This window comes from Syngnathus leptorhynchus, chromosome 12 (genome assembly GCF_054491065.1).
Source record: "Syngnathus leptorhynchus isolate UIUO chromosome 12, UIUO_Slep, whole genome shotgun sequence".
NCBI classification, from domain to species: domain Eukaryota; kingdom Metazoa; phylum Chordata; class Actinopteri; order Syngnathiformes; family Syngnathidae; genus Syngnathus; species Syngnathus leptorhynchus.
The window spans coordinates 5,181,766-5,205,744 of record NC_141206.1 but is presented as its reverse complement, the minus strand read 5'-3'; the positions used below and the strand labels follow the sequence as shown (position 1 = coordinate 5,205,744).

General features: G+C 41.3%; 2 protein-coding genes across 7 annotated transcripts in view; one reads left to right on the top strand and one right to left on the bottom strand.

The window, feature by feature from the left end:
• Positions 1-118: 118 nt before the first annotated feature.
• rad23b (RAD23 homolog B, nucleotide excision repair protein) lies at positions 119-3,896 on the top strand. Of its 3 annotated transcripts, XM_085926821.1 has the most exons (10): positions 123-507; positions 1,069-1,150; positions 1,441-1,520; positions 1,677-1,870; positions 1,948-1,997; positions 2,403-2,530; positions 2,613-2,733; positions 2,797-2,924; positions 3,130-3,306; positions 3,447-3,896. In XM_085926821.1, the coding sequence occupies exons 1-10, from the start codon at positions 442-444 to the stop codon at positions 3,558-3,560; spliced, it is 1,140 nt and encodes a 379-aa protein (XP_085782947.1). In that variant the 5' UTR covers positions 123-441; the 3' UTR covers positions 3,561-3,896. The 3 variants fall into 3 exon arrangements, with proteins under 3 accessions (XP_085782948.1, XP_085782946.1, XP_085782947.1); XM_085926820.1 differs by having other exon boundaries at positions 121-507; positions 2,613-2,924; XM_085926822.1 differs by lacking the exon at positions 1,069-1,150 and having other exon boundaries at positions 119-507; positions 2,613-2,924.
• Positions 3,897-7,592: 3,696 nt separating this feature from the next.
• klf4 (Kruppel like factor 4) overlaps positions 7,593-23,979 on the bottom strand; it is a 50,427-nt gene continuing 34,040 nt past the window's right edge. For 3 of the 4 annotated variants that reach the window (XM_085925299.1, XM_085925301.1, XM_085925302.1), the window contains 5 exons: positions 15,288-15,464; positions 12,453-12,561; positions 9,896-10,724; positions 9,385-9,555; positions 7,593-8,415 (listed from right to left, as the gene is read on the bottom strand). In XM_085925299.1, coding sequence (XP_085781425.1) covers positions 8,240-8,415; positions 9,385-9,555; positions 9,896-10,724; positions 12,453-12,539 — 1,263 coding nt within the window. In that variant the 5' untranslated portion in view covers positions 12,540-12,561; positions 15,288-15,464 and the 3' untranslated portion in view covers positions 7,593-8,239. The remainder of the gene's footprint in view (positions 8,416-9,384; positions 9,556-9,895; positions 10,725-12,452; positions 12,562-15,287; positions 15,465-23,979) is intronic. The other variant, XM_085925300.1, reaches the window with a different exon arrangement.

The window sequence follows — 23,979 nt, the reverse complement described above, 5'->3', positions numbered from 1 at the left end:
CAAGGACCTCGAAAGAGCACACGCACAGTATACGTCACGAAACTTAAAGAATATTGTATAAAGACTTGCGAGTCGTAGTTATACTTTTGCCTAAGCAAAGATCAGCACATGAGTATTTAGATGTCCCGGTGCAATCGAACGCCCAGCCCACCCCCAAAAAAATCAAATAGACAACTGAATAAAACGAATACGTTTTTATTTAAAATATATATATAATTCACTCATACCGAGTATTAACATATTTTATTCACGCTTTTATGTAAATTTAAAATTTGGCATAGAAAACCACAGAAGAAGAGCGCATGAACCGTAGAAGAAGAGCGGCGCTAAAGTGCCATGGCGGCTGACAGTTTGTAACGTGACAGCAAAAGCGCTATAGAGTCCTGCAAGTTTAAAATATCACCTTTGCACCGTGTCTGTGGATATAATTACACCGCCATAATGCAGATCACTTTGAAAACTTTGCAACAGCAGACGTTCAAAATCGACATCGACGAGGAGGAGACGGTAGGACAAACAACATCAAAATCATGTCATGCGAGGGGCATGGGGCTGGAAGCAATCTGTTTCTTTCACCTTTTTTTGTGTTGACCGCCCTTTTGTATGGTTTAAAAAACGACTGGTGTCTATCAGGAATTTAAGAAACAATTTATCTTCGTTTTATCTCAGTTTAGTGTACTGGCTGAAAAGTCATCAATGCTTAGTCATAGCCCACTACTATTTATAACGTGAACAAAAACCCAAACTAAACTCTCCGCCATAATGAACTCAATACAAAACGTTGAAATTCAAGCGACTATATGATATAAATGTACACTCAAATGTAATTCTACAGTTTACTAACAAATGAAAGAGGCTATCTAGATGAAAAGAGAATATCCAGAATGACTTCAAGTTAGTTTTAGGTTCAAAGACTCCATGTTGAATGAGAGTCTTTTATGGCTACAAAGTTTGGACCTTGTTTTATATGCCTTTAAATGTTGTGGCTGGGCATATCCTTTTGTGTAAAAAAATAAATAAATAAAAAATAGTAAAGCGAAAATTTAATGTGTCATGTTTCGCTTAAAGGTGACAACATTAAAAGAGAGGATTGAACAAGAGAAGGGCAAGGACAATTTTCCTATTGCCGGGCAGAAACTCATCTACGCTGGTACTGTACTGTATCCTGTTTTTACCGTATTTTGTCCAATCACTGTTAGAAATTTATTTTTTGTTGTTATGCTTTAAAAACAATTGCTAGCCATATCTTAATATACAGTTGTGCTTTGAGATACAATTACTTACTTGGATTGGTCGTGTATCTCCAAAAAACATCTCAAGGCATTCCTGTACAATAGACATTTAACGAATCCACACGAATACGTTAAAGTGGAGTATTTTTTTAAAATCTCCAAATATTGTTGAAATCATAATAACTTATGTTTACTTTTTGCCGCTTAGGTAAAATCCTCAGCGATGACTCTGTCCTCAAGGAATATAAAATTGATGAAAAGAACTTTGTGGTCGTCATGGTGACAAAGGTATCACAGCACCTTTTGTTTTTCTTATTTTGTAATAATAAATACTGGTCAGAGGCCAGCATGGTGGGTTGGTTTCCTACCACATTCCAAAAACAAGCGGTATAGAAAGGGATGGATGTAATTTGTTGTTGTTGTTTTTTTTTGGTCCTAATTAAGCCTAAAAAGGCCCCTTCTGCAGCTCAGCCGTCACCAGCCACATCAACACCCAGCACGGCGCCGCCTCCTCCTCCGACGCCGTTGTTGTCTGCCTCACACAATCCAACCGAGCGACTTCCAGCGGACGGACAAGCCGATGCAAGGCGACCTGCCGCCGCTGCCGCTGCTGCTGTTCCTGTTCCCCCCTCAACAGGGTAACTGTGTGAAAAGGGCAGCAATGTCATGGCTTTTGTGGCAGTCATGATCCTGACTCACGACAGTCTACTTTCAGGGTCTGGGAGACGTTTGGCAACTTAATGGACGAGGCAGGTTCAAATGTTGGTAAGTTGAATACAAACGGTTACATGATGTAGGTGGATGTCTATTTAGTCTAGAATTGAAATAAAAATTCCAGTGAAAGCCAAATGTCCAAGTTGTCAGCATCAAAATCACACGAGTTTAAAGAAGCACAAGAACTAAATCAAGGTCTGTTTTTAGCAAAAAAAAAAAGCTAGACAATACTGGACCAAGTTGAAAGTCCCTACAAAAACGGGAAGTACTACTACTACTGGTGACAATTCTCGTGACACTTAACACTCGTAGCGGTACAGTCAGTAGAAGTAGTTCGTGAAGCGTGTTGACATCAAACATAAGCCATGTCCCAAAACAAGGTAGAACATCTAAGTTAAGCCACATCTTCTCCAATATTTGAACCAACCACCAACGTGTGATTTGTTGGCGTTGCAGTGACGGGCTCGTCGTATGACTCCATGGTGACGGAGATGATGTTGATGGGCTACGAGAGGGAGCAGGTTGTGGAGGCGTTGAGAGCCAGCTTCAACAACCCCGACCGAGCCGTGGAGTATCTGCTCTCGGTAAGAGCCGACATTCGGTCAACAAGGCAATTTGCCGCCTTGTTCAGTTTCCATTTCAAACACGTCATGACTCCTTCTGAAGGGTATCCCAGGCAGGGACCAGCCTCGGGCCAGAGAGTCCGAAACGGCGTTGAGCGGAGCTCCAGCCGGACCAACGGGAGACATAAATGACCCGGACAACATGGGCGCCTCACAGGGCACAGGTAGCTCAAGCTGTAACATAAACGACTTCATGTCCAATCCTAACATAACAATTGTCCTGTCAGATAATCCGCTGAGTTTCTTAAGGAATCAGCCGCAGTTCCACATGATGCGGCACCTGATCCAGCAGAACGCATCACTGCTTCCTGCTCTGCTGCAAGAGATCGGTAGGGAAAACCCAGAGCTGCTGCAGGTGAGGTTCTATAGGCTCATAAAAAAAAACACCATAAAAGCCAGAAAATGACCATATATTGTCAAATGTGAACCGCTGTTTATATTATGACAAACCATCACCTACATTCCAATAACAGCCATTCTGTTCTATGGATACCGGTACCCTTTTCCTAGTTTGTGTGGTGGCGTTCCCAAAAAAAAAAAGTTAATTTCCCCTGCCGCAGGAAATCAGCAACCACCAGGAGCACTTCATTCAAATGCTTAACGAGCCTCTCCCCGAGTCACCGGAACCCATGGCCCAGGACTCTGGGGGCTCCGGAGGTGCGCCGAGCGACTCGCAGAGCGGCAGCAACATGAGCTACATCCAGGTCACCCCGCAGGAGAAGGAAGCTATTGAGAGGGTGAGAGGAGGATTTTGGAATTTAACTCAAAAGTGATTCACTTTGTTTTGATTTTGTGCTTTCACAGAAAAGCATTGCTCCACTTTGGCAGTTCCACAAAGCCTGTTGGAATCTAATTTGCACTTGTCTGTGTGTTGCAGTTAAAAGCGTTAGGCTTTCCCGAGGGACTGGTCATACAAGCTTACTTCGCGTGCGAGAAGAACGAGAATTTGGCTGCCAACTTCCTTTTACAGCAGAACTTTGATGACGATTGAGAGATGACCAACTTGTGCGCTTTTGTTTTATTTCTTATGTTTGGTTGTCGCTATTGAATATAAGCCATCACCTCAGTCCCAAAAATGATTTCACCAATGAATTGATTAATTAGTAGTTATCTTTTTTATTTTCAAATAATTATATCTTTTTTCTATGTAAAAGAAAAGTAAGTATGACTTAAAATGGCTGTAAACCGTACACATACCCAATGTCTTGTTTTTGTTTTGTTTTTTTAAATGAACCAGCTGAAGTTAAGTGCTTTACACATAACAATACTTGTCTTAATTTTAAATAAATTTCCCGTGCTCTCCTGTGGGTGCCCCCCATTGCAACAATTTAACCAATTTCTTGCTGTTTCATATAAAACATTTTGTTTTGTTTTAATGTCACCTCAAGAGTAATTTCACAAAGTTACCGGCAGAGAGCAACACAGACCAAAATTTGGAGCTTCACTACTTCATGTGTCAATATTTATTTCTATCTAGACTTTCCAAGCATCTTTAAATGGAAACAAAAGTGTGTTTGACAACTTGCAGATAAGTGCATTGACTCTTCAAACAATAGACGAAGCCACCACATTGCACATACAACAGTAGCCCTTTTATTAAGGGAAATATTTGTCGCCAGTTTGTTCAAAAAGTAATTGTTCGAGGCATTACAGTGCTACCTCTACTTACGAACGCCTATACTTATGAACTTTTCGAGATACGAATTGAGAGACACCATTTTTTTTCTTTTTGCATCTACTTACAAACCAATTTTTGACTTGAGAACTGGCGCACCAGCCCCCCACCACACACTTCCCCCGCCTTGTCTCCTTTGCTCAGCCATTCCCCCATTCGTCTGCGTGTTAGCAGTGTAAAAAATAAGTAGTGTAGTCGGATATGTCTCCTAAAACCAAAGGCGTAGGTTTGGTCTAAACTTGATCATACATCCTAATTCAGCAGACACTTTGCCTTTTGTCCTCTTATTAGGTAAGGGAAAAACATTCCAGGCAAGATAAAAATAAATAAATGAATAATAAAAAAAATTATCTTGTACTATATAAAAAAAATAAAAAACTCTATTATTGCAGTGTTTGGTGCATGTTTATGCCTTCTGTAATTATCAACTCTGTTTGTGCCTATTATGCTTCGCATTTCTTTCATGACCACAGAGAGCTTTATTGTTGCAGGGTGGAATTTGATGCCAGTTCGTCCCTCACTGCTGTACAAGTGTCACAGATGCTTTGCCACTGTCAGCACCATCATGGACCTCTGCATCCGCGTAAGGCTAAATATCGGCACTACTAAATACAACTAAAGGGACATTACGAAAAGTTACAAAAGTGTAGTCAAAAAGACTTGACCAATAATTTTCCCTGAGGAAGTAACCTGTTATTAGGTACACCTCACGGATGTTTTATTTATTTATTTATTTATTTATTTATTACCTCAAAGATGTTTCGTTTTCTATACATTTAAAACTCATGGATGGTTTATCTCCTTTTAGTTTTTCGGGTTTTTTTTACCTCGTGTAGTGTACCTACTGAATGTCTGTGAGAAGACGTCACAAAGAAATCAGCCAATGAGGTGGGGGTGAGGGTAGTTTTGTATTTTACTGTATAATAAAATGTATTTCAAATAAAGAATCTGGACTTTTTATTTATTTATTCTCATTTTACTTCCGACATCTATTAACGCTAAAATGATGTCAATATATCTTTTAGAAAAGACATTATTGAGCAGGGTGCCTGCCAGCACTTTATTAGAGACAGTTTATTTATTTATTTATTTATTTATTTATTTATTTATTTAAGATAAGCTTTGACCAAGAATTTTCCCTAATGAATTGTCCGTAAGTGACGTCACAAAGAAAACAGCCAATCAGGAGGTGGGGGTGAGGGCAGTTAAGATTTGACCAAGAATTTTCCCTAATGAAGTGGCCTGTGATTAGGTACACCTAGTGACGTCACGAAAAAAATCAACCAATCAGGAGGTGGGGGTGAGGGGAGGGGGTCGTTTTTCCAGTTTCAGTTAAGACTTGACCAAGAATTTTCCCTAATGAAGTGGCCTGTTATTAGGTACACCTGGTGACGTCACGAAAAAAATCAACCAATCAGGAGGTGGGGGTGAGGGGAGGGGGTCGTTTTTCCAGTTTCAGTTAAGATTTGACCAATAATTTTCCCTAATGAAATGGCCTGTGATTAGGTACACCTCGTGACGTCACGAAAAAAATCAACCAATCAGGAGGTGGGGGTGAGGGGAGGGGGTCGTTTTTCCAGTTTCAGTTAAAATTTGATCAAGAATTTTCCCTAATGAAGTGACCTGTGATTAGGTACACCTAGCGACGTCACGAAAAAAATCAACCAATCAGGAGGTGGGGGTGAGGGGAGGGGGTCGTTTTTCCAGTTTCAGTTAAGACTTGACCAAGAATTTTCCCTAATGAAGTGGCCTGTTATTAGGTACACCTGGTGACGTCACGAAAAAAATCAACCAATCAGGAGGTGGGGGTGAGGGGAGGGGGTCGTTTTTCCAGTTTCAGTTAAGATTTGACCAAGAATTTTCCCTAATGAAGTGGCCTGTTATTAGGTACACCTGGTGACGTCACGAAAAAATCAACCAATCAGGAGGTGGGGGTGAGGGGAGGGGGTCGTTTTTCCAGTTTCAGTTAAGATTTGACCAAGAATTCTCCCTAATGAAGTGGCCTGTGATTAGGTATACCTAGTGACGTCACGAAAAAAATCAACCAATCAGGAGGTGGGGGTGAGGGGAGGGGGTCGTTTTTCCAGTACCTAAACTGAAACTGGAAAAACGACCCCCTCCCCTCACCCCCACCTCCTGATTGGTTGATTTTTTTCGTGACGTCACGAGGTGTACCTTTATCACAGGCCACTTCATTAGGGAAAATTCTTGGTCAAATCTTAACTGAAACTGGAAAAACGACCCCCTCCCCTCACCCCCACCTCCTGATTGGTTGATTTTTTTCGTGACGTCACGAGGTGTACCTTTATCACAGGCCACTTCATTAGGGAAAATTCTTGGTCAAATCTTAACTGAAACTGGAAAAACGACCCCCTCCCCTCACCCCCACCTCCTGATTGGTTGATTTTTTTCGTGACGTCACTAGGTGTACCTACTCACAGGCCACTTCATTAGGGAAAATTCTTGGTCAAATCTTAACTGAAACTGGAAAAACGACCCCCTCCCCTCACCCCCACCTCCTGATTGGTTGATTTTTTTCGTGACGTCACTAGGTGTACCTACTCACAGGCCACTTCATTAGGGAAAATTCTTGGTCAAATCTTAACTGAAACTGGAAAAACGACCCCCTCCCCTCACCCCCACCTCCTGATTGGTTGATTTTTTTCGTGACGTCACGAGGTGTACCTAATCACAGGCCACTTCATTAGGGAAAATTATTGGTCAAATCTTAACTGAAACTGGAAAAACGACCCCCTCCCCTCACCCCCACCTCCTGATTGGTTGATTTTTTTCGTGACGTCACCAGGTGTACCTAATAACAGGCCACTTCATTAGGGAAAATTCTTGGTCAAGTCTTAACTGAAACTGGAAAAACGACCCCCTCCCCTCACCCCCACCTCCTGATTGGTTGATTTTTTTCGTGACGTCACTAGGTGTACCTAATAACAGGCCACTTCATTAGGGAAAATTCTTGGTCAAATCTTAACTGAAACTGGAAAAACGACCCCCTCCCCTCACCCCCACCTCCTGATTGGTTGATTTTTTTCGTGACGTCACCAGGTGTACCTAATAACAGGCCACTTCATTAGGGAAAATTCTTGGTCAACTCTTAACTGCCCTCACCCCCACCTCCTGATTGGCTATTTCCTTTGTGACGTCACTTACGGACAATTCAATAGGTACTCTACACGAGGTATAAATAAATAAATAAATAAATAAACAGTCTATAATAAAGTGCTGGCAGGCACCCTGCTCAATAATGTCTTTTCTAAAAGCTACATTCATTTCATCTTAGCATGTTAATGGATGTTGCAAATAAAATGAGAATAAATAAAAATTCCACTGATTCTTTATTTGAAATACATTTTATTATACCGTAAAATACAAAACATTTAATAAAACAAAGTTTTTTTTTATCTACAAATGTACAAAGATCAAGATTATATTACATTTTTTAATTTTGGCTATATAAAAACAAAAACAACCCCTTTTTTTTTGTTCAGAGTCACTCATTCCATTATAAAAATAGGGATGTTTCCTTATAAATTATTGCACTATGCGACTTGCAGTGCATTCTCAGATTGCCTTCACCACTCTAAAACCTGATTATTGAGAGAGGGGACACTAGAAATATGGCACTTTGTCACGGCTTCTTTGGTACCTTTTTTGGGCAAAAGTCACTGAGCACCAGTTGGTATAAATTAATTCACACAGCACCTGAGGTGACAGGTAAAATGTGAATATGTATAAATATAGCTAGGTATTAATAATACAGTGTCATTGGCAATTTAATGAAGGTCTTTGGAGTATTTCCATGTGAGATTCCAGTTGCTGGTCCTCTTGAGTTTGGTCACATAAATAAAGTTGACTTCCAGTTTTGGGTCCCGTTCCGACCTACGTTCGCAGGTCTCGTCTTGATTGTCTTTAGCTGTGAACGCCACAGCATGTCATTTGAATGTCTGTGTTTTGTAGTTTTGTTTTTTTTGCTTTCCTCCTCATAAGTGTCTCTTCATGTGGAGGGCCAAGTGGTCCGATCTGGAGAAGGCCCGGTCACATTTCTGGCACTGGAACGGCCGGTGGCCTGTGTGCTTCCTGTAGTGGCGCGTCAACTCGTCGGAGCGTGCGAACTTCCAGCCGCAGCCCTCCCAGTCGCAATGGTAAGGCTTCTCTCCTAGTTTTTGGGACATACAAAATGGTGTATTATGTCAGGGTTGTCCAAAATTAACCCAAGGAGCAATTTGCGGCCTGTGGCAAGTTTTCTCTTCATCATATTCTAAATTATAAAATTAAACACGCATCACAGAAGCTTACGTGTTTAATGTTACACGACTACAAATAGAAATTGTGCACGACTCTGTCACAATTGCAGCAATAACTATAAAATACCACTAGGTGGCAGTATCACCATCAAACGTCAAATTACCTGACCAGTTAGACAGGTGTCTTTAAAGCCTGAGTGTTTGTACTTTGTTTTCACATTTGTTATGTGGGATTACTTTTTTTTTTTTTTTTACAAGATCAGGGCAGTCAAGAATGTTAAAATGTGACTTCATAAAGGTTTACGATGGCAATGGGCCATTATGTGATACAGCAATGACTTGACTTGGATTTTGCTTTTCATTTCATTTCCTCCCTGCTATTTCAAAAGAAAAACCTTGTTGGAGCCTAATATATTGAAATCTTTGTTGATACACACCATATAAATACAAGTGGTTGATTGGGAAATTGAGCTGCAAGGGCTCAACTCAGCCTTTCTGTTTTGGAATAAAACGCTTGGAAGAGTAACCACTCATGTTTACTGCTTGTACAACAGTAAAGTACACAATATATTTTTAATCTAAAAACAAAACAAAATGGTTGATGTTTGATGACGAAATGAAAAAAAATATAGAACTATATCGGACACACTTCAAAGATCACCAATTTAAGGCGTTACATGTTTGTATGATTTTTATGAAGCACAATAAGTTCTATCCCCAGTGTTGCCGCAGAATAACATGCTCCTTTTTTTTTGTCAGAAAAACAACACAGATTTATTTTTGTTCCCTATCATAATTTTCCCAAATCAACATTTGGAGATGTTTGCATTTTATTGGCTATACTACAGCATCTGAGAAGAGCTCTGCGTTGGACTGCTTACCTGTGTGCGTGCGGTGATGCGCTTTGAGGTGCGAGCTCTTGGTATACGTCTTCCCGCAGCCGACGTAATCGCAGGTGTGCGTGGCGACGCGCTTCCGGGGCCACGAGCGCCGCCCGCGCTTTGGCTTGGGCTCCTCTGGTAAGCAGTCACCGCTGGAGACCATGAGGGGATCTGTGTAAAAAGAGGAGATTTTGAAGCAAGGTGGCGTACGTACAAACGAAAGAGTGGAAAACAAGTCATAGCCATACAAGAAAAACAATACGTTTCATTTGCTTCACATCTGGTCTGGTTTCTGCAACTCTACGATTAAGAGCGTTCCGCGTCCAAGGCCGTGGCATGTCGGTTTTAATCCCTTTCAAGCGCTTGTTTTAGGCTGTAATTACAACCCACCATGTTGTATAGGCTCTATTTAAAAAAAGATTTCTTTGACAATCTGGTCTTTGTTAGTGTCTGCATTGCTTTCCTTCCGACTAATGCACGGACGTTGAACATGGCGTGAGTGGCTTGCTACCTTGGTACTGCTGCATGGCGGTGGGCTGAGGGTAGGCGCTGTATCCCTGCGGTGAGCTGTGGTGGTATCCGTGGGGAGGTAGAGGAATCTGAGCGTGAGGGTGGCCCAACACCTGGTGCTCACGGCTGAGGGGGTGATCCGGGGAGAGCGACGAGGACGAGGACAGGCGGCCGCCTCCCGTCATGGAGGAGCGACCCCCGTTTCCGGGAAAGCCGTGCAGCTCCAGCTGGCCAGGCCGCTGCCGGTGCAGGTCCATTGATTGTGAGATGGTACAGTTACTAGGGGCCTCCTGCTTTATCCGGTGGCACGTAAAGGGCGGCGACGCCCGTGAAGAGGGGCGCTCTGGCGCAGCGTTCACGCAAATCTTGGGGCTATACTGCCCCAGGTCCACCGTGGTCTTGACCACGAACTTGCCGTGCAGGCTGGTGGGGTGGAGGTACGCCGGGTCCAGTTCGGGTCTCATGAGTTCCGCCACAAAGCCCCCGGACGGCGAGACATCACTGATGTCCGGGATGGTGTAGAGCAACTCGGCCGAGCCTTGAGGGGACGGAGGCAGCAGCGGGTAGGAGGAAGAGAAAGAACCGGGCGAGCTGGGTGGCAAGGCTTGGATGGAACCGCACGACATGACATCGTCCTGCTGTTGCTGCTGCTGCTGTTGCTGCTGCTGGAGCATGGAGTTGGACAAAATGAAGTCATAGTCCAAGTCCAGGTCAGGCTCACTGTCTTTCTTGGACATGCTTGTGGTGCAGGTGGCAGTAGGATGGTCTGGGTCCAAGCTTCCACTTGGCACGCTGAGTCGCTTAAGATGGGACAGCTCCTCCTTCCATCTCTAAAGGAAAGTTACAGAGGCATTAATGAGGGGTTAGGGTTCCCAGACATAACTCTTTGTTCCTTTTCATGAATCAGAGTCAGTTGCTGACCTGTAAAGCAAGTGTACGGTAGGGACTAGCCATTTAAGTACCCTTAAAGTACAACAATCTACCTTTTCCTCCGTAACAGGTATAAATCTTAAGTGTTTTCAAGATTCCTCATCTAAAAGTATGTATACTTGTTTTGGTTTAGGCAGCTATCTTTAGACACAGGTAATTTTCCATGTGGATAACAGTTAATCTCTGGAGGTAGTAGATAGTATAAATCGATAAATGAAGAGATTATACCTGTCAAAAGTACAATAAGGTCGTGTTATCTGAAAGTCTAAGTCTAGAAATGCATCCAATCGGGTTGGAAGTTCATTTTGGGTCAGCCCCTTTCCTCGAAGGTCGAATTTGCTACCTCATCAGTCTTGATCATTTGAATCCAAGGTGGCAGTCATTAAACTGTTCCAGATCCATAAAATGGTCCTGATACCAACTGTTAGAAGGTAGAAATTTCTTTTTTTAGGTAAAATGGGTGAATGAAGCACTAGCCTGGAAATTATCCAAAAAATATATCCAATTGGGTTTTAGTACAGCTAAGTCCTAAAGTACTTGGACAGTAAAAACAGGGGGGGTCTTTTGGACAGAAATCTTTCATGTTCAAAGACTCCAAATTATGGAGGCCATCAATATTGCCAAATTGCCATGAGCATAGTCTATTGGCTTGAGATCAGGGTCATGACTTGACCATCGATCAATATCTAAATGTTTTGAAAACATCTTGCCTTCCTAATATGTTGTGTCATTCTCCAGAAAAACGGTTTTAAATCCATCTCACACTTCAGAATGACATAGGATGAGGTTTGCTCTGAAGCCTTACCTTTCTGTTACTGCCTCTGTGCTACAAGTTGATATTTGTTGTCATTTCAGAACATGTTATTCTTTCCCTAAAGGTTCAGTCTCATTTCAAGATCTACAAGGCAAAGTCCTCATATTCAGGTCAATAAATAATAAAATAAAAAATATTTAAATCATCCCCAAAATTAATTCCGGAGCAAATTTGTCTTAATAAATGGAGGAACTCTATTCAAATTGATTTTATCCGGAATGGCAAATGTTTTATTTTTGTCATGCCTTTTAAATTAAATCAGAATTGAACGTCTGCACTTCAATGACGTATGTGTTGGTTGTTTTCAGTCCAACTTCATTGTGTACAGGACAGGATATGTTGTTAGTATTTAATTCATTTCTTGGCAATACAGCATATTGTAGCATAACAAATATATGTTTAAATAAGATTTTGGTCATGACCATTGCTGTTTGTTTATTCGGGCCAGCTGTGGCATATATAGCCTACATTACACTGGTCTATGGTTATGCCAGTATATATGTGCGTATGTTTGTTCTTTACTATTTTTTCCAGTTTTATGTAAAAAAAAAAAAAAAAAAAGGATATATTAGGATAAAAACATTTGTGGATATTGTGCAATCTCGTGTAATAATTATGACAGAACTAAATAACAATCATTTTGGCCATTACTGTCTGTTCTCATAAAAAATTGAAACCATGCTATAGTTAAATAAGTTTGTGTCACAGGGGGTGAGCTTCCTTTTGTGTTTTGAATCTTGCAGATACTTTTATAAGAAAAGCGCAACTCCTCTAGAGTAGATTGTGGTACCCATCAGGTTGTCGTTGTACTCACTAGGTTGGTACTTCCTATGGCTTTGGTCTTGACAGCGGGGCTGGTGAAGGTGGAAATGGATGGTAGCAGGGTCCTTCCTAAAGCCATCTCGACGTCATTTGGAGGCTGCCTACAGATAGACGACAAAACAAAAAATAAAGTGCTGGTCCTGATGTTGTAAGTCCTTGGCGGTGGTCTTCCCAAAAAAAAAAAAGTCACCTCATTCACGAAAAAGTTCTGCTCAAAGTTGTAAAATGTGAAGATTGTTAAAAAAGTAGCTCAGTTCCGCTGTGTCAAGACATACTGCGAAATAAGAAGTCCCCCACGCGTGGGTTACTTATTATTTTTGTTGTGGGAAGACACGAAGGCGCCGGCCGTGTTGGTGGGGGCTGGGGGTTGGGGGGGATTCCCTCGCTGGCCACGCGCAAAAGGAGCGGTGGCAGCGCGTCTTGGTGCGTGTGGACTGGGAGCTGCGCGCGGAGTCGTGTCTCTTAAAGCGCCGACTGAGGCTCCACCCCGTCACCAACGGCAACCGGGTCCAAAACAAGAGCAGCGCGAGGCTGCGCGTTGTTTGTGTTAGCAACAGTTACCCATGCGCACTTTGCGCTTGGTCTTGTGAAAAGTGGCTCAAGACCTGTAAAAAGTTATTCACCGGAAGAATCCTTTATTGTGTCAAGGAGGGTCACACGGTCACTTACTGCACTATTTACACGTTTACAATGGGCGCCATAGTATGCTGACTTTATGCCTTGTAGCATTTCTTCCCTTTGCCTTAAGAGGGGACAAATTCACCCCAGCCTAATCACGTTGCAACTTTAAAATAAAAAAAACATTGATACTATTCAATTCAATGTTTATTTAACAACATGGCAAAATATGGCATACTCACAAGAGATGTTGTTTATTAAATGTATCAATGCGTGTAGATACAGGTGTTTTTTTTTTTAACCTGGCAAAATTGGCTAAAGAAAGTTTTCTGTGGCCAACCAATCAGAGGGCAGAAAAATGTTGACGCCTTTGAGGTCCAGTGAGGTGATTTGCATCTCTGAGTCCTTATGCGAATTTAGTTTAGGTTACATGGGCCAGATCTGCTGGCTCTTGAAGGCTTGGGCAGATTAAAGTGACGCGACAACATAAATGCTGAAATCTCATTGGACAAATTTAAAATATCTTACGTCTATATACAGTACAACCAAAAGAGACAACACGTACTTGTCTAAAATGTCGTAAAATTGATATTTGATACTCACTAGTGGAGCTTGAGGTCTGTGGGGACCCTGGACCGCCAGATCGAGGCCAGGCCAGATAATTGACTTTTGTCTGATTTTTCTGGAATTTTTTTCAAGACCTTTACTGTCCCCCATAGAAATAATAGAATACATTTTTTTGAAAATATAAATGTTATTTAAAAAAATATATAAAATATTTTTTAGATAAAAGGGTTTCTGAAGAATTGTTTGGCTTTGTTAAAAAATAAAAATAATAATAAAATAAAAAAGCATGTTTAGCGGACCCTCTGAGATATCCTTGCCCCGCCCCAAGGCAAACATCCTGGCACTGCCAGTGTTGACACTTATTGTAGCCAAAAATCATCATAAAATATTACTGCTGGTTATTACCAACATTGTTTTATTTGACTTTTTATACACTTCTTTCCATGTTTCCCACCACCCAAAAAGACAATGCTAACTTTGTCATTGAGCTTTCTTGGAAATCAGAGAGCCATAGTATCGCTTCGGTATCGATACGATATATCCGAAGAGGAAATTTCTAATTCCCACCACCTGCAACAACACAAGACTAACTCGAATCACGAGTTATGAAAATCTGTCATGAGAAAAACTCACCCGGGTAGCTATCACAATGGCTGTGAGCGCTTTTGCAGTGCTGCGTTTGAACTGGTTTTGAAGTGCTTGTGTTTGCTCAGAACTAGAAAGCTAACACAAGCCTCTTTCTCTCTCTCGTTCGCTCTCTCTCTCTCTCACCCAATCGTCTTTTTGCGACAGAATTACAATTGGCCAAGTTTTGAGAGCAAACAAAACTCTCCGCCACTCATCCTGCTTGCATCAGGATCTTGTCCCTTGGGCATGTCAACAAACTGCCGTCGTTCCAACAGGACACACTGGAAGTGTCAATGTAGTTTTTTTTTTTAAGATTACCTGAGTGCATGCTACTTTTTTTTTTGTTGGCCAACACATGCAAGACAGTGGTGGGAAAGAAACATTTTGTGGAAGAGAAAACATATCCCGCGGGGATACACATGATCTATTAGGTAATCTGTCTAAACATCCCATTCGGATGTCTCCTGTAAACACATGGCAATGGCTTTATCCTGGAGTACTCCCCGAGCTAGTTCAATGTGGGCTACGTCCATTGTACCCTGCTTCTTTATGTAGCCGGATAATGCAATTTTTTGAAAATGATCCATGCTTTGCATGGCAATAAGAAGCACAGTGGTGAGGGGGGGGGAGAGTGAAAAGATAAAGACTGAGAAAATGACACCACTGTCTTGCTGTTTTCTATCCTCCTTTCAACACAATGAACCAAGGCTTAGTGTGTCCCGCTGAGTAAAATACAACGGAACTGTGGCATAAAGTACTATTTTCCAAAAGAAAAGATCTCCCCTAAAGTCAAGAGTTCAAACCCAACGTCAGGCGTGATGTCACACGTTATTTCTAGTATGTTTTAGGGTGATTTATTTAATATTAATAGAGCTGATAAGTGATATATATCCAAGCGCTTCACATGGCCACGGCAACCTCTCGCAATGAGATAAGTAGAAGCATGACGGCAACAATTGCTTTCAACACAAAGCAGTGTGGCCTGATCATTTTGAATTTGACACCAGCGGCTTACCTCCTCTGATACCCAGCATGTGTACTTCACAGTAGCCAGGTTTTCTCCAAGTACTTTGGCTTTTTCTCCGATCTTGAAATTGTGCATGTTCGGGTCTTGGAAGACTGTGTACGCACAATTCTTTTTCTTTTTTGTGCCTTGCAATTGTGACCAGGTTGTAGCCCATACCCAGTTTACCTGCAAATGGGATATAAAAGGAGATGTCAGATAAAGAAAGTGACTTTGTCATGAAAGTGTTTAGTTGTTTATACACATATAAGGAATATGGCTTTATATTATCTTGCCTCTGTAATTGATAATGGTTTCAACATGATGGTGGATTAATTTCATGGGAGAAATTCTTTTTAAATTTTACTAACTTCCTAGAGCGGAGTGTGTTTGACTTTTATATTACTATTATTAATAATAGCTGTTGTGACAGTCGACGTTATTTCATATGTTGTATAAATTGTTTAACCAAATCCAGTTCACATGAAACTGCTGCTTTTTGAATGACATTGAATTAAAATCAAAGGATGAGATGCCATTTTAATTTGGATTATTGATCTTTGGCAGAAATCACATCCTGGAAAGTAGTGAAGTAATGAATGTGACTTGTTACAAGAGGAAGATTATATCAATAATCCCAATTGGCCCAAAAGAACAAATGCGGCTTGCTTCATCAACGGGTTGATTTACGTTTCTTGTCGTGGTGCTTTGGCTCTATCTAACTTTTGGAATTTCGGAGCCCACCCAGCATGAATCATATTTTAAAGTACAACAAGCCAAATATTGATAATAAATTCACCACTCTGACGAGAGCACTGCGCAGGAATGAGATGTGGAGAGATTGAGATCATAACAGTATTATTAAATTAGAATTGTTGCATTTATTACTCTTCCGACAGATGAATCTTTTTTTTTATGGCCTAAAAGCTTTGCAAATTTGGTATGGGTGTCTATCCTGGCAAAAATGCATCTATTTTGGTCTTCCCTGAGCGATCCCTTCAAAATTTACTCAATGGCACCTCTAAACTGAACAGGAAGTCAGCCCTTTTAGTTTGAAGTAGCCATTTTAGGCGAATACCAGGACTTGCGCTTTGGCAAACTCCTAGAAAGATTGGTGTTGCTAAATGGCCACGTTTTTCCTTTTGCTTTCAGCGTCTAATGTGTCCAACGAATGGCGTCAATATTGGACAGTCATTTGGAAGATTTGTCGTGGAAAAGGGGGCGCAAGGGCCCTGCTTACGGCTTTTATTATTATTATTATAGTGGCATGAATAACAGCCAGTTAAGAGGTGTAACATTTTCCATTCATTAGCTGTGACATGACACGAGCGCTGTCTTATCACATTATGTTAGCTCAGGTGTTAGCGATTATACGAATGCTCCCCGCTAATGCTTTTGCAGGTGAACTGTAAACAGTGTCAGTGGTCGCCGAGTAAATTTGAGTAGCGGCAGATTAGGACTGAAGATATTCAAGCGAGCGTTGCAGGGCCACTCCAGTCCAGATGCCGTTCAGTAATTATTAGAAATAGTTGTCATTCTTGCACTAATTCGTGAAAGCCGAGTCATGCCCCCTCCGCCACGCTATGTAAAGTGAAAAGAAAAAGTTTTTTTTTTTTTTCTACATGACCAAAATGGTTTTTAATAGTCTCTTGACTGAATAAAGAATTCAGTCCCCGCCTCAAAAAACTCAGTGTTATTTCTTTTTTTAAAAACCACTTTAACCCCATTGGAAATAAATGGATATATAAATAATCCATTGCAGGAATTAACTGTTGCCTATTTAACGCTCATTCAAGTGTGAAACTAAGTTAAGCACTGTAAAACTCATTTGGCAACTATCCAATCTCCTTTTTTGATCCAAATGATAAAACACTCATTCTAATTGAACTTGTTGGCCTGTCTGATGCCTTGAAAATAATTCTGTTACGTTTTGTCATTTTGGTGTGTGCATGGTTGACTAAACCATTTCAGGAAATGCGCAATTAAAATGTGGAATGACTTGTGTCTGATGTGCGAGCCATATGAACGAGGTTTAGGCTGGACCACAAGGTGCTGTCACGTCTAACTGACTAAGCGCTGTGGCTTCCGTTGGCATTACAGGACGTCGCAGGGCGAAGGAGCTCCCGCCGGGCCGCCGGCTGTCCGGCCTCTGCCTGCTCCGGGATTCCTCGTCTGTCTTAAATATGCCGGTTATTTTTAACTGCGGACGTCACGGATCCCAGCGCCGCCCTCCCCCTCTCCTGCCCCTTTCTCTGCTACATTAATGTTTCCTCTCTGCCAGGAGGGGAAATGAAGGGGGAGCAGCACTTCCTGGTCACATGACACAGGCCAGGCAGCAGGAGGAGAAAGTTTATGCAGGCTTGGACTCTCTCACCGGGCATGTTTGCGATGCATCATCGAGGGAATGAGGGTACATCAGCAGACAGCGGGGGTGTGTGGAGACAGTGGTGATGATGGTGGGTGGGTGGGAGGGGATGTGGCCAGGATTAGAAGCCTCTAAAAAGCAAAGCCCCCGCGACTCCAGCGAGGCAAACGCTGTCTGTCGGACGTGGGAGAGTCAGGGACTTCCCATGAGCTCACCTTATTGATTCAACTTGGACGGCATCGAGGCTCACGGAAGTCACAGAATTGATTTTTCAATGACTTCCAGCCTGTTTTAACCTTCATTTGTAAGTGAGAGTACTTCCCGTTCCTCGGCAGTGCTAAGATCACTCATCTCAAGGTGTGCCGGGATTGACGAATCACATTTGGGCCCGATTAACATGTTTTTCAGGCCAGTGATGATGAAACAAAGTGCAATCGGTCAGGGAGATTTCTCTAAATCTGTGGACGCTCAAGTTGAAATGTGCCGCAATAGCAATGATAACAACGATGAAATATGTTCTTTCTCCAACCTGTTTTTTTTTTTTTTGCCACACTGGCTGACTTCCAAGTTGTTCTAATTATGAAACAATTGGTCCCGTAGGAAGTAATGTCAAGCGAATACATTTCTTCCAGGCTCCAACTGTCATTTAAGCTTTATAAACTGTACAGCCGATGTTTTAGGTCATATAAACATAGTTGGTTACCACATACATGTGCTCCACAGCTGAGAGGTCACAGGTTAGAATTTTGGCTTAGGCCTTCTTGTGTGGCTGTTGCTCCCGTGGTTGTGTGGGTTTTCTGCAGAGGCGTCAAATCCAGGTCGAGAAAGTAGAAACCTTGCCACAGTTTGGCTTTAGGACCTGGATTTGACACCTTTGGTTTTCTGGCCGCTTTCCAGCCCCCTCCACATCTAAAGATTTTGATGAACGTGATTCTTTCCTCGTGAAGGAATACAATTCTTTACTTCAGATCTATGCTTTTTTGCAGGAAAGCCTCGACAGAACTCAGGAAGATTTTAAAAAAATTGGATGATATTTGTTTCCAAATCAGCATCTGTTTTGACACAAAAAGTGCAAAAATGTTTGGATAAAGTATGCGAGTGTAGATAAACATCAGGTTGGCTGGTTTGCGCCATTCTGGGCGTAGTTCTGCACTGACGTTGCAGTTACAGAAATAAACTTTCTTCACTGGCTTACACGCATACCACTAATTAGCCTGACCTTTAGCATTTTCTCACCCTCCAATCAAGCTCGATAAGTATTCAATTATTGGATGTCTCTAAAAGATTACCCTGAGTGATTATCTTATGGTGTGAGGTGTGTGAAGAACAAGTTTTTTTCCCCCCTCCATGATCTGATGAGCCCCGGGCTCCTTGATTGTGACGTAAAATAGAACGATAGCCACTTCGGAAACGAACCAAACATAAATCGAGGCCCCGGAACAAAACTTGGCCTTAAATTGAGGGTCTCCTAAATCAATGGCCCTTTACAATCTCATTAATGGCTTCTCTCGCCAATTCAAGTCGTCGGGTAACGACAAAAACAGAAAACGAGACAATCACATGAGGCCTCTCTTAACATATCCAGCCATGTGACTTGGCTATCCGGCAACTCAATCCGAGCGGCGCCTGAAGCCAGCAAAGCGGTTATCGTTCGTTAAATGTTGCCATTATTCTTCTCGGGGCCAGCATGCATGCTTCCATTAAAAAAAAAAAAGTTTCCTCCAGAGCTACATATGAACAATCCAATTTGAAAAAAAACAAGCGATGTTAAAGCTTGCCAGTAAAGCGAAACCACAGCTTTATGACGTTAGCGAGGTTCCTATGGAAACATACGAGGATTCAAGTTGTGCTTCTGCAAGAGATCACAATTCCCAGATCCAGAGGCGGGCTGATCAGGTGTCGACGTATTCCCGATGCAGCTCTGCTGTTACGTTTTGACTTGATTGATCGGAGACGTTGGAATTCTGGATAGTTTTTCCAGCTCCAAATCATCTGCGGACCATCTCCAAGTGGCATTATGATATGCTGACATTCATGTGGTAATTGTTGTCAGATTGCGGCCTGCGTACGAGGCCCTGCACGTTCCAGAGCAGGCGCGGTGGACTTGCCTGTTTTCCCGCTGGGAGCACTTGGGAATGTGTGACCTTTTTCATGTATTCCCATTTTGTTCCAGGTTTGTCTGGAAACGTCCTGGCAAATTGGGGGCGACCACTCTTGGGGATGAGGTGGCACCCTAACAATAACAGTAATCGTGGGCACATAATGGGAACATGTTATGAAAATTGGACTTCCTAATTGCTTGTATACAAATAGTTGAGTCCTTGGAGTGGCTGCCCGCCCATTAAGTGTGAAATTACATAACCAAGTCATCCAGGCCAGAAAATTTGCAGTGCATGCTGATAACTGAGCCGGATTTGAGCATTTTCTCTCTTCAAATTAAAGTCAGCAAAAGCGTGATTATCCTCGACTGTCTTAAATATGCTATGTTATTTTTAACCGCTGTATGAGATTTGAATATGCTCTACAGTTTAATGTAAAATTCCAATTCAGGCTTAAAACATTAGAACCCAAAATTTGTAACTATTAGCTACTCCCTAAGTGCACACGCTGAAGTTGAGAGTGGTCAGTGTGATTAGAGTTTGCTTGGAACAGAGTGCCCTGAAAAAGACTGATTTCAACAGGACTATTTAGAGTGCATAGGTAAAGTGTACTGCACTCTAATTTTTGCACATTTGGTTATTTAGACCAAAGCATGTCAAACTGATATTAAGACACCAGGGACCTGCTTTAAATGGTTTTAAAAAAATGGCAGAAATAAATACAGTCTCCTTAAATGTGTCGATGCAGCAGAAAGAGCTACAGTTTAGACCTTGCAATAAATCCGACGGTCAATAAGAGAGCCGAAACATCAACAATATTTCTTCCAACCACTAAGGTATAAAGATTAACGTTTTCACATAAATCTGACGTCTAAATCTTCACTTTTCATTCCCCCGTTCCATATTTATGACAGTACAGTATACCTTCAGTAATGGGCTAGCGAGCTCACTTTGTACGTAATAGGACATGGCATTTTGCGGTAACCTTAATCAAACTACAAATTATCTCAGGCGGATGGTCCCCGCCGAAACGTTGAGCAAAAGGCAATCGCTTGACAGGCTCAATTTAAGTGATTGCCTCTCCGCTTTGACGTATTATTGACATCATGCGGAGGAGGAGGATAGGGAGTTTTAGGGGGGTTTTGGGGGTTATTCAAACCAGATGGGCCACCAGTTAGTGAACTCAATCGTGGTGTCGCAGAGTTTTGGCTCAAAGAAATACTTAAACATGGAATACAATGTCGTAAAATAGACTTTTCTGGCGCAACTTATAATCATTTGATACTTTTCCAAGAGTCATCTAAAAATGTGAAGCTAATGAGAAAATATATTACAATGTCAGGCATCCTGATTAATATGGAATCAATTATTTTTTTAACAGAAAACCTAATCCTGAATTTAATTAATATTTTCCTTGCATATTAAAAAAAATATGGCATTAAAAAAATAAAATGTTTGGTTGTCTTCTGGGATTTACTTTATTTCACCTAATGTCAAACAGGCTTTTTATCGTTTCAGTAAATTTTCCTACAGTTACATCTTAAATCAATGTTCACAGATATAATCAAACATTTCTTTACTAATGTGAAAATAAGTTTTCCCCTTTAACAAAACATATGTATAAATAAAAATTTGAAATATTCAACAATAGTCACATCCTAAAATGTGCTCCCATTCCTGGTCTCACATTCTTTTCTCATGTAGCGTTCTGAGTCAAGATGACTAAATGTCACTCTTGCAACCTGTAAACGGCCATTATCTTTGGAAATGTTGAGCGCAAGACATTTTTTGATTGCCTTCCACTGTTTTCCCTTCTTGTCATAATAGTGTAACAATATCATTGTTATTAGTAACTTTGTTGAAAATAGTGGCTAAAGGGGTTGGGAAATTTAGAAGGGACACAAATTTGGAAAATCTGACTGCTTTTTATAAACGCAGCTATGTTTTTAGTGAAGCTCTACTAATCAGCGGATGTGATTTGAACTACGGAAATTACTCAAATACATCGTCCGGACTCCACACCAATAAACCCAATTTAAGTGATAAAATCGATTAATTGCCAGCCCGAGATTCTAGTCTAGTTAGAAGTCTACTTTGAGCAGGGTTTCTTTTTTATTAAAAAAAAAAAAAGACAAACTTGAGTTTAGCGAATGGGCCAAGGTGGTTAGTGGGTAGCTGTTAGCAGCGGCAGCGAAAACCCTGATAATAAATTAAAGATGGGTCATAGCGGTGCATCTGATGCGCTGCCTTGTGGCTGGCTACCAGCGCCTTCGGGAAATTTGACATGACATCTCTCTTATACTTGCATGCTAAATCTTCCAACGCTAGCCAGGGACTCGGGATTGCTTAGCTTAGCGTTTGGCGCGGCGTCTCCAGACCACAAACAAACCAAAACTGCTCGAAAAACCCGCCAGCGTTGTCATAGCTAATTTGGAAAACTGCATTTGAACGTGTTCAAAGGCTTTGACGGCTTTTGCTATGGCTGCCATGTTTTGCAATGTTGATGCTAGGCTAAGCTAACAACAAATCATCAATCTTTTAATTTTGAAATTTTCATGTCAAACTATCGCTACTGACTTTTGAGTATAAAATAAATTAAAAGTTCACATGGGAATCATTAGCACTGAATTTGCAAATACCATAAAAAGACAAACAGATGGAAGAAGCCAAGCACAAATCAGTATAAGTGTAACGCAGCAGTGAATTACAGTAGAAATCTCCTCACTCATAAATGTTCATAAAAGACGACAAACCCATGGCAACCGTTACGAGTTGGCCATCGACTTAAAAAAAAAAAAAAAAAAAAAAAAAAATCATCTTTAACATGAAGGTCATGACAACCCTTGGAAGATGTAAAATTATTTTTTATTATTCACTCTAGAATTGGAGACGTTAGTCATAGTTATTCAGATCACGGAAACTGATGCAACAAGCATGTGACATCAGTAAGTGAAAAGGCGTGTAAAAAAAGATTTAACTTGTGCGTGGACTGTTTTATTAATAAATAGGATTGATTCATAGACATTCAGTCATATTAACTTTATTGCTCTGTTGCATCACACCAAAGTGGCTATAGTGTGCTGTCGAAATCAAAATCAGAGCGATTACAGTTATTGCGTTATATTGTTGTTATTGCGTTATGACGACAATATGCTAAATACTGTACATGTGGCAGCATAGTATCTCACAGCTAGCACGTCAGACTCAGGTTCTGGGCTTGAATCCCAGTTTTTCTAGGGGTTTTCCAGGTACTCTGCTTCCTCCCACATTCTAAAAAACATGCCTGGTAGATTCATTGACAAATTAAAAATGTTCGTAGGTTTGAATGGTCGTTTGTCTATACTGTATGTAGCCTTAATAGTTATGTTTTATCTGATGCTAGTATTTAAATAATTTTGTCTTTTAGTAATTTTGTTTTTCAGTGCCACAGCCAAGTTCATACAAAATTACGTTACGTTAGCTCTGAAGTTAGTTAAGTGTTGGAACAAACATTCGAGACAAAAACAACAGGATGAGTATAGTTGCCTATTACTGTTACACTGATTTTAAGTTGTGATTTTGCAATGAGCTCGCAATGACAGTTTGCTCTTAGCATCATGTAAAGATTTATTTTTTTTAACACCAACTACGGTTTCAGTTTGAGTGACACGTAAATGAGGATAATTACAACGGAACACATCCAATGTTTTCTCATGTTACTATTAAAAAAAAAAAATCCATGCACCTGACTTTTAAATGACGTACATGACGACGTGACCCCGTCGCACTCGGACGTATGCGAGCTCACGTCTTCGTTCAACGTCTTTGGGGAGGAAAAAGTGACGACGTGGAGATGTGTGCTAGCCGGTGTGTTAGCGTAAAAACACTCTGACTCTGTGTATGTGCCACGAGGGGAAAAATACAACTTGTTGTTTGTGTTGGACCCTACGAGTGACGCTGTCACTGCGTTCGGAGTAGAGAAAAAAAACAGAAGGCGACTATTTAAAGCACCGGACGCGCTATCAATGGAGGCTTTTATTCATGGCTGCCTTTTATTTAGGCATAATGAGCGTCTTTGGGCTTGTTTTGTCGTGATGGACCTCAGGAGTTTTGGCAATGCAAACAAGCACGTGCGAATGAAGCGTCATTTCCATCACCTGTGTTGTGCCACATCCTACGTATGAGTCCGCTTCAAACACCTTCCAAGGTTATTTTTAGAAGAAGAAAAAATCTGCTAAATACGTCAAACTATCAACTCATG

Excerpts from the sequence above, each read along its gene's own strand:
- rad23b (XM_085926820.1), top strand. The coding sequence starts at position 442 with ATGCAGATCACTTTGAAAACTTTGCAACAGCAGACGTTCAAAATCGAC. Across the intron at positions 2,925-3,129 it reads AAAACCCAGAGCTGCTGCAG|GAAATCAGCAACCACCAGGA; the intron begins GTGAGGTTCTAT and ends CCCCTGCCGCAG. Across the intron at positions 3,307-3,446 it reads AGAAGGAAGCTATTGAGAGG|TTAAAAGCGTTAGGCTTTCC; the intron begins GTGAGAGGAGGA and ends TGTGTGTTGCAG.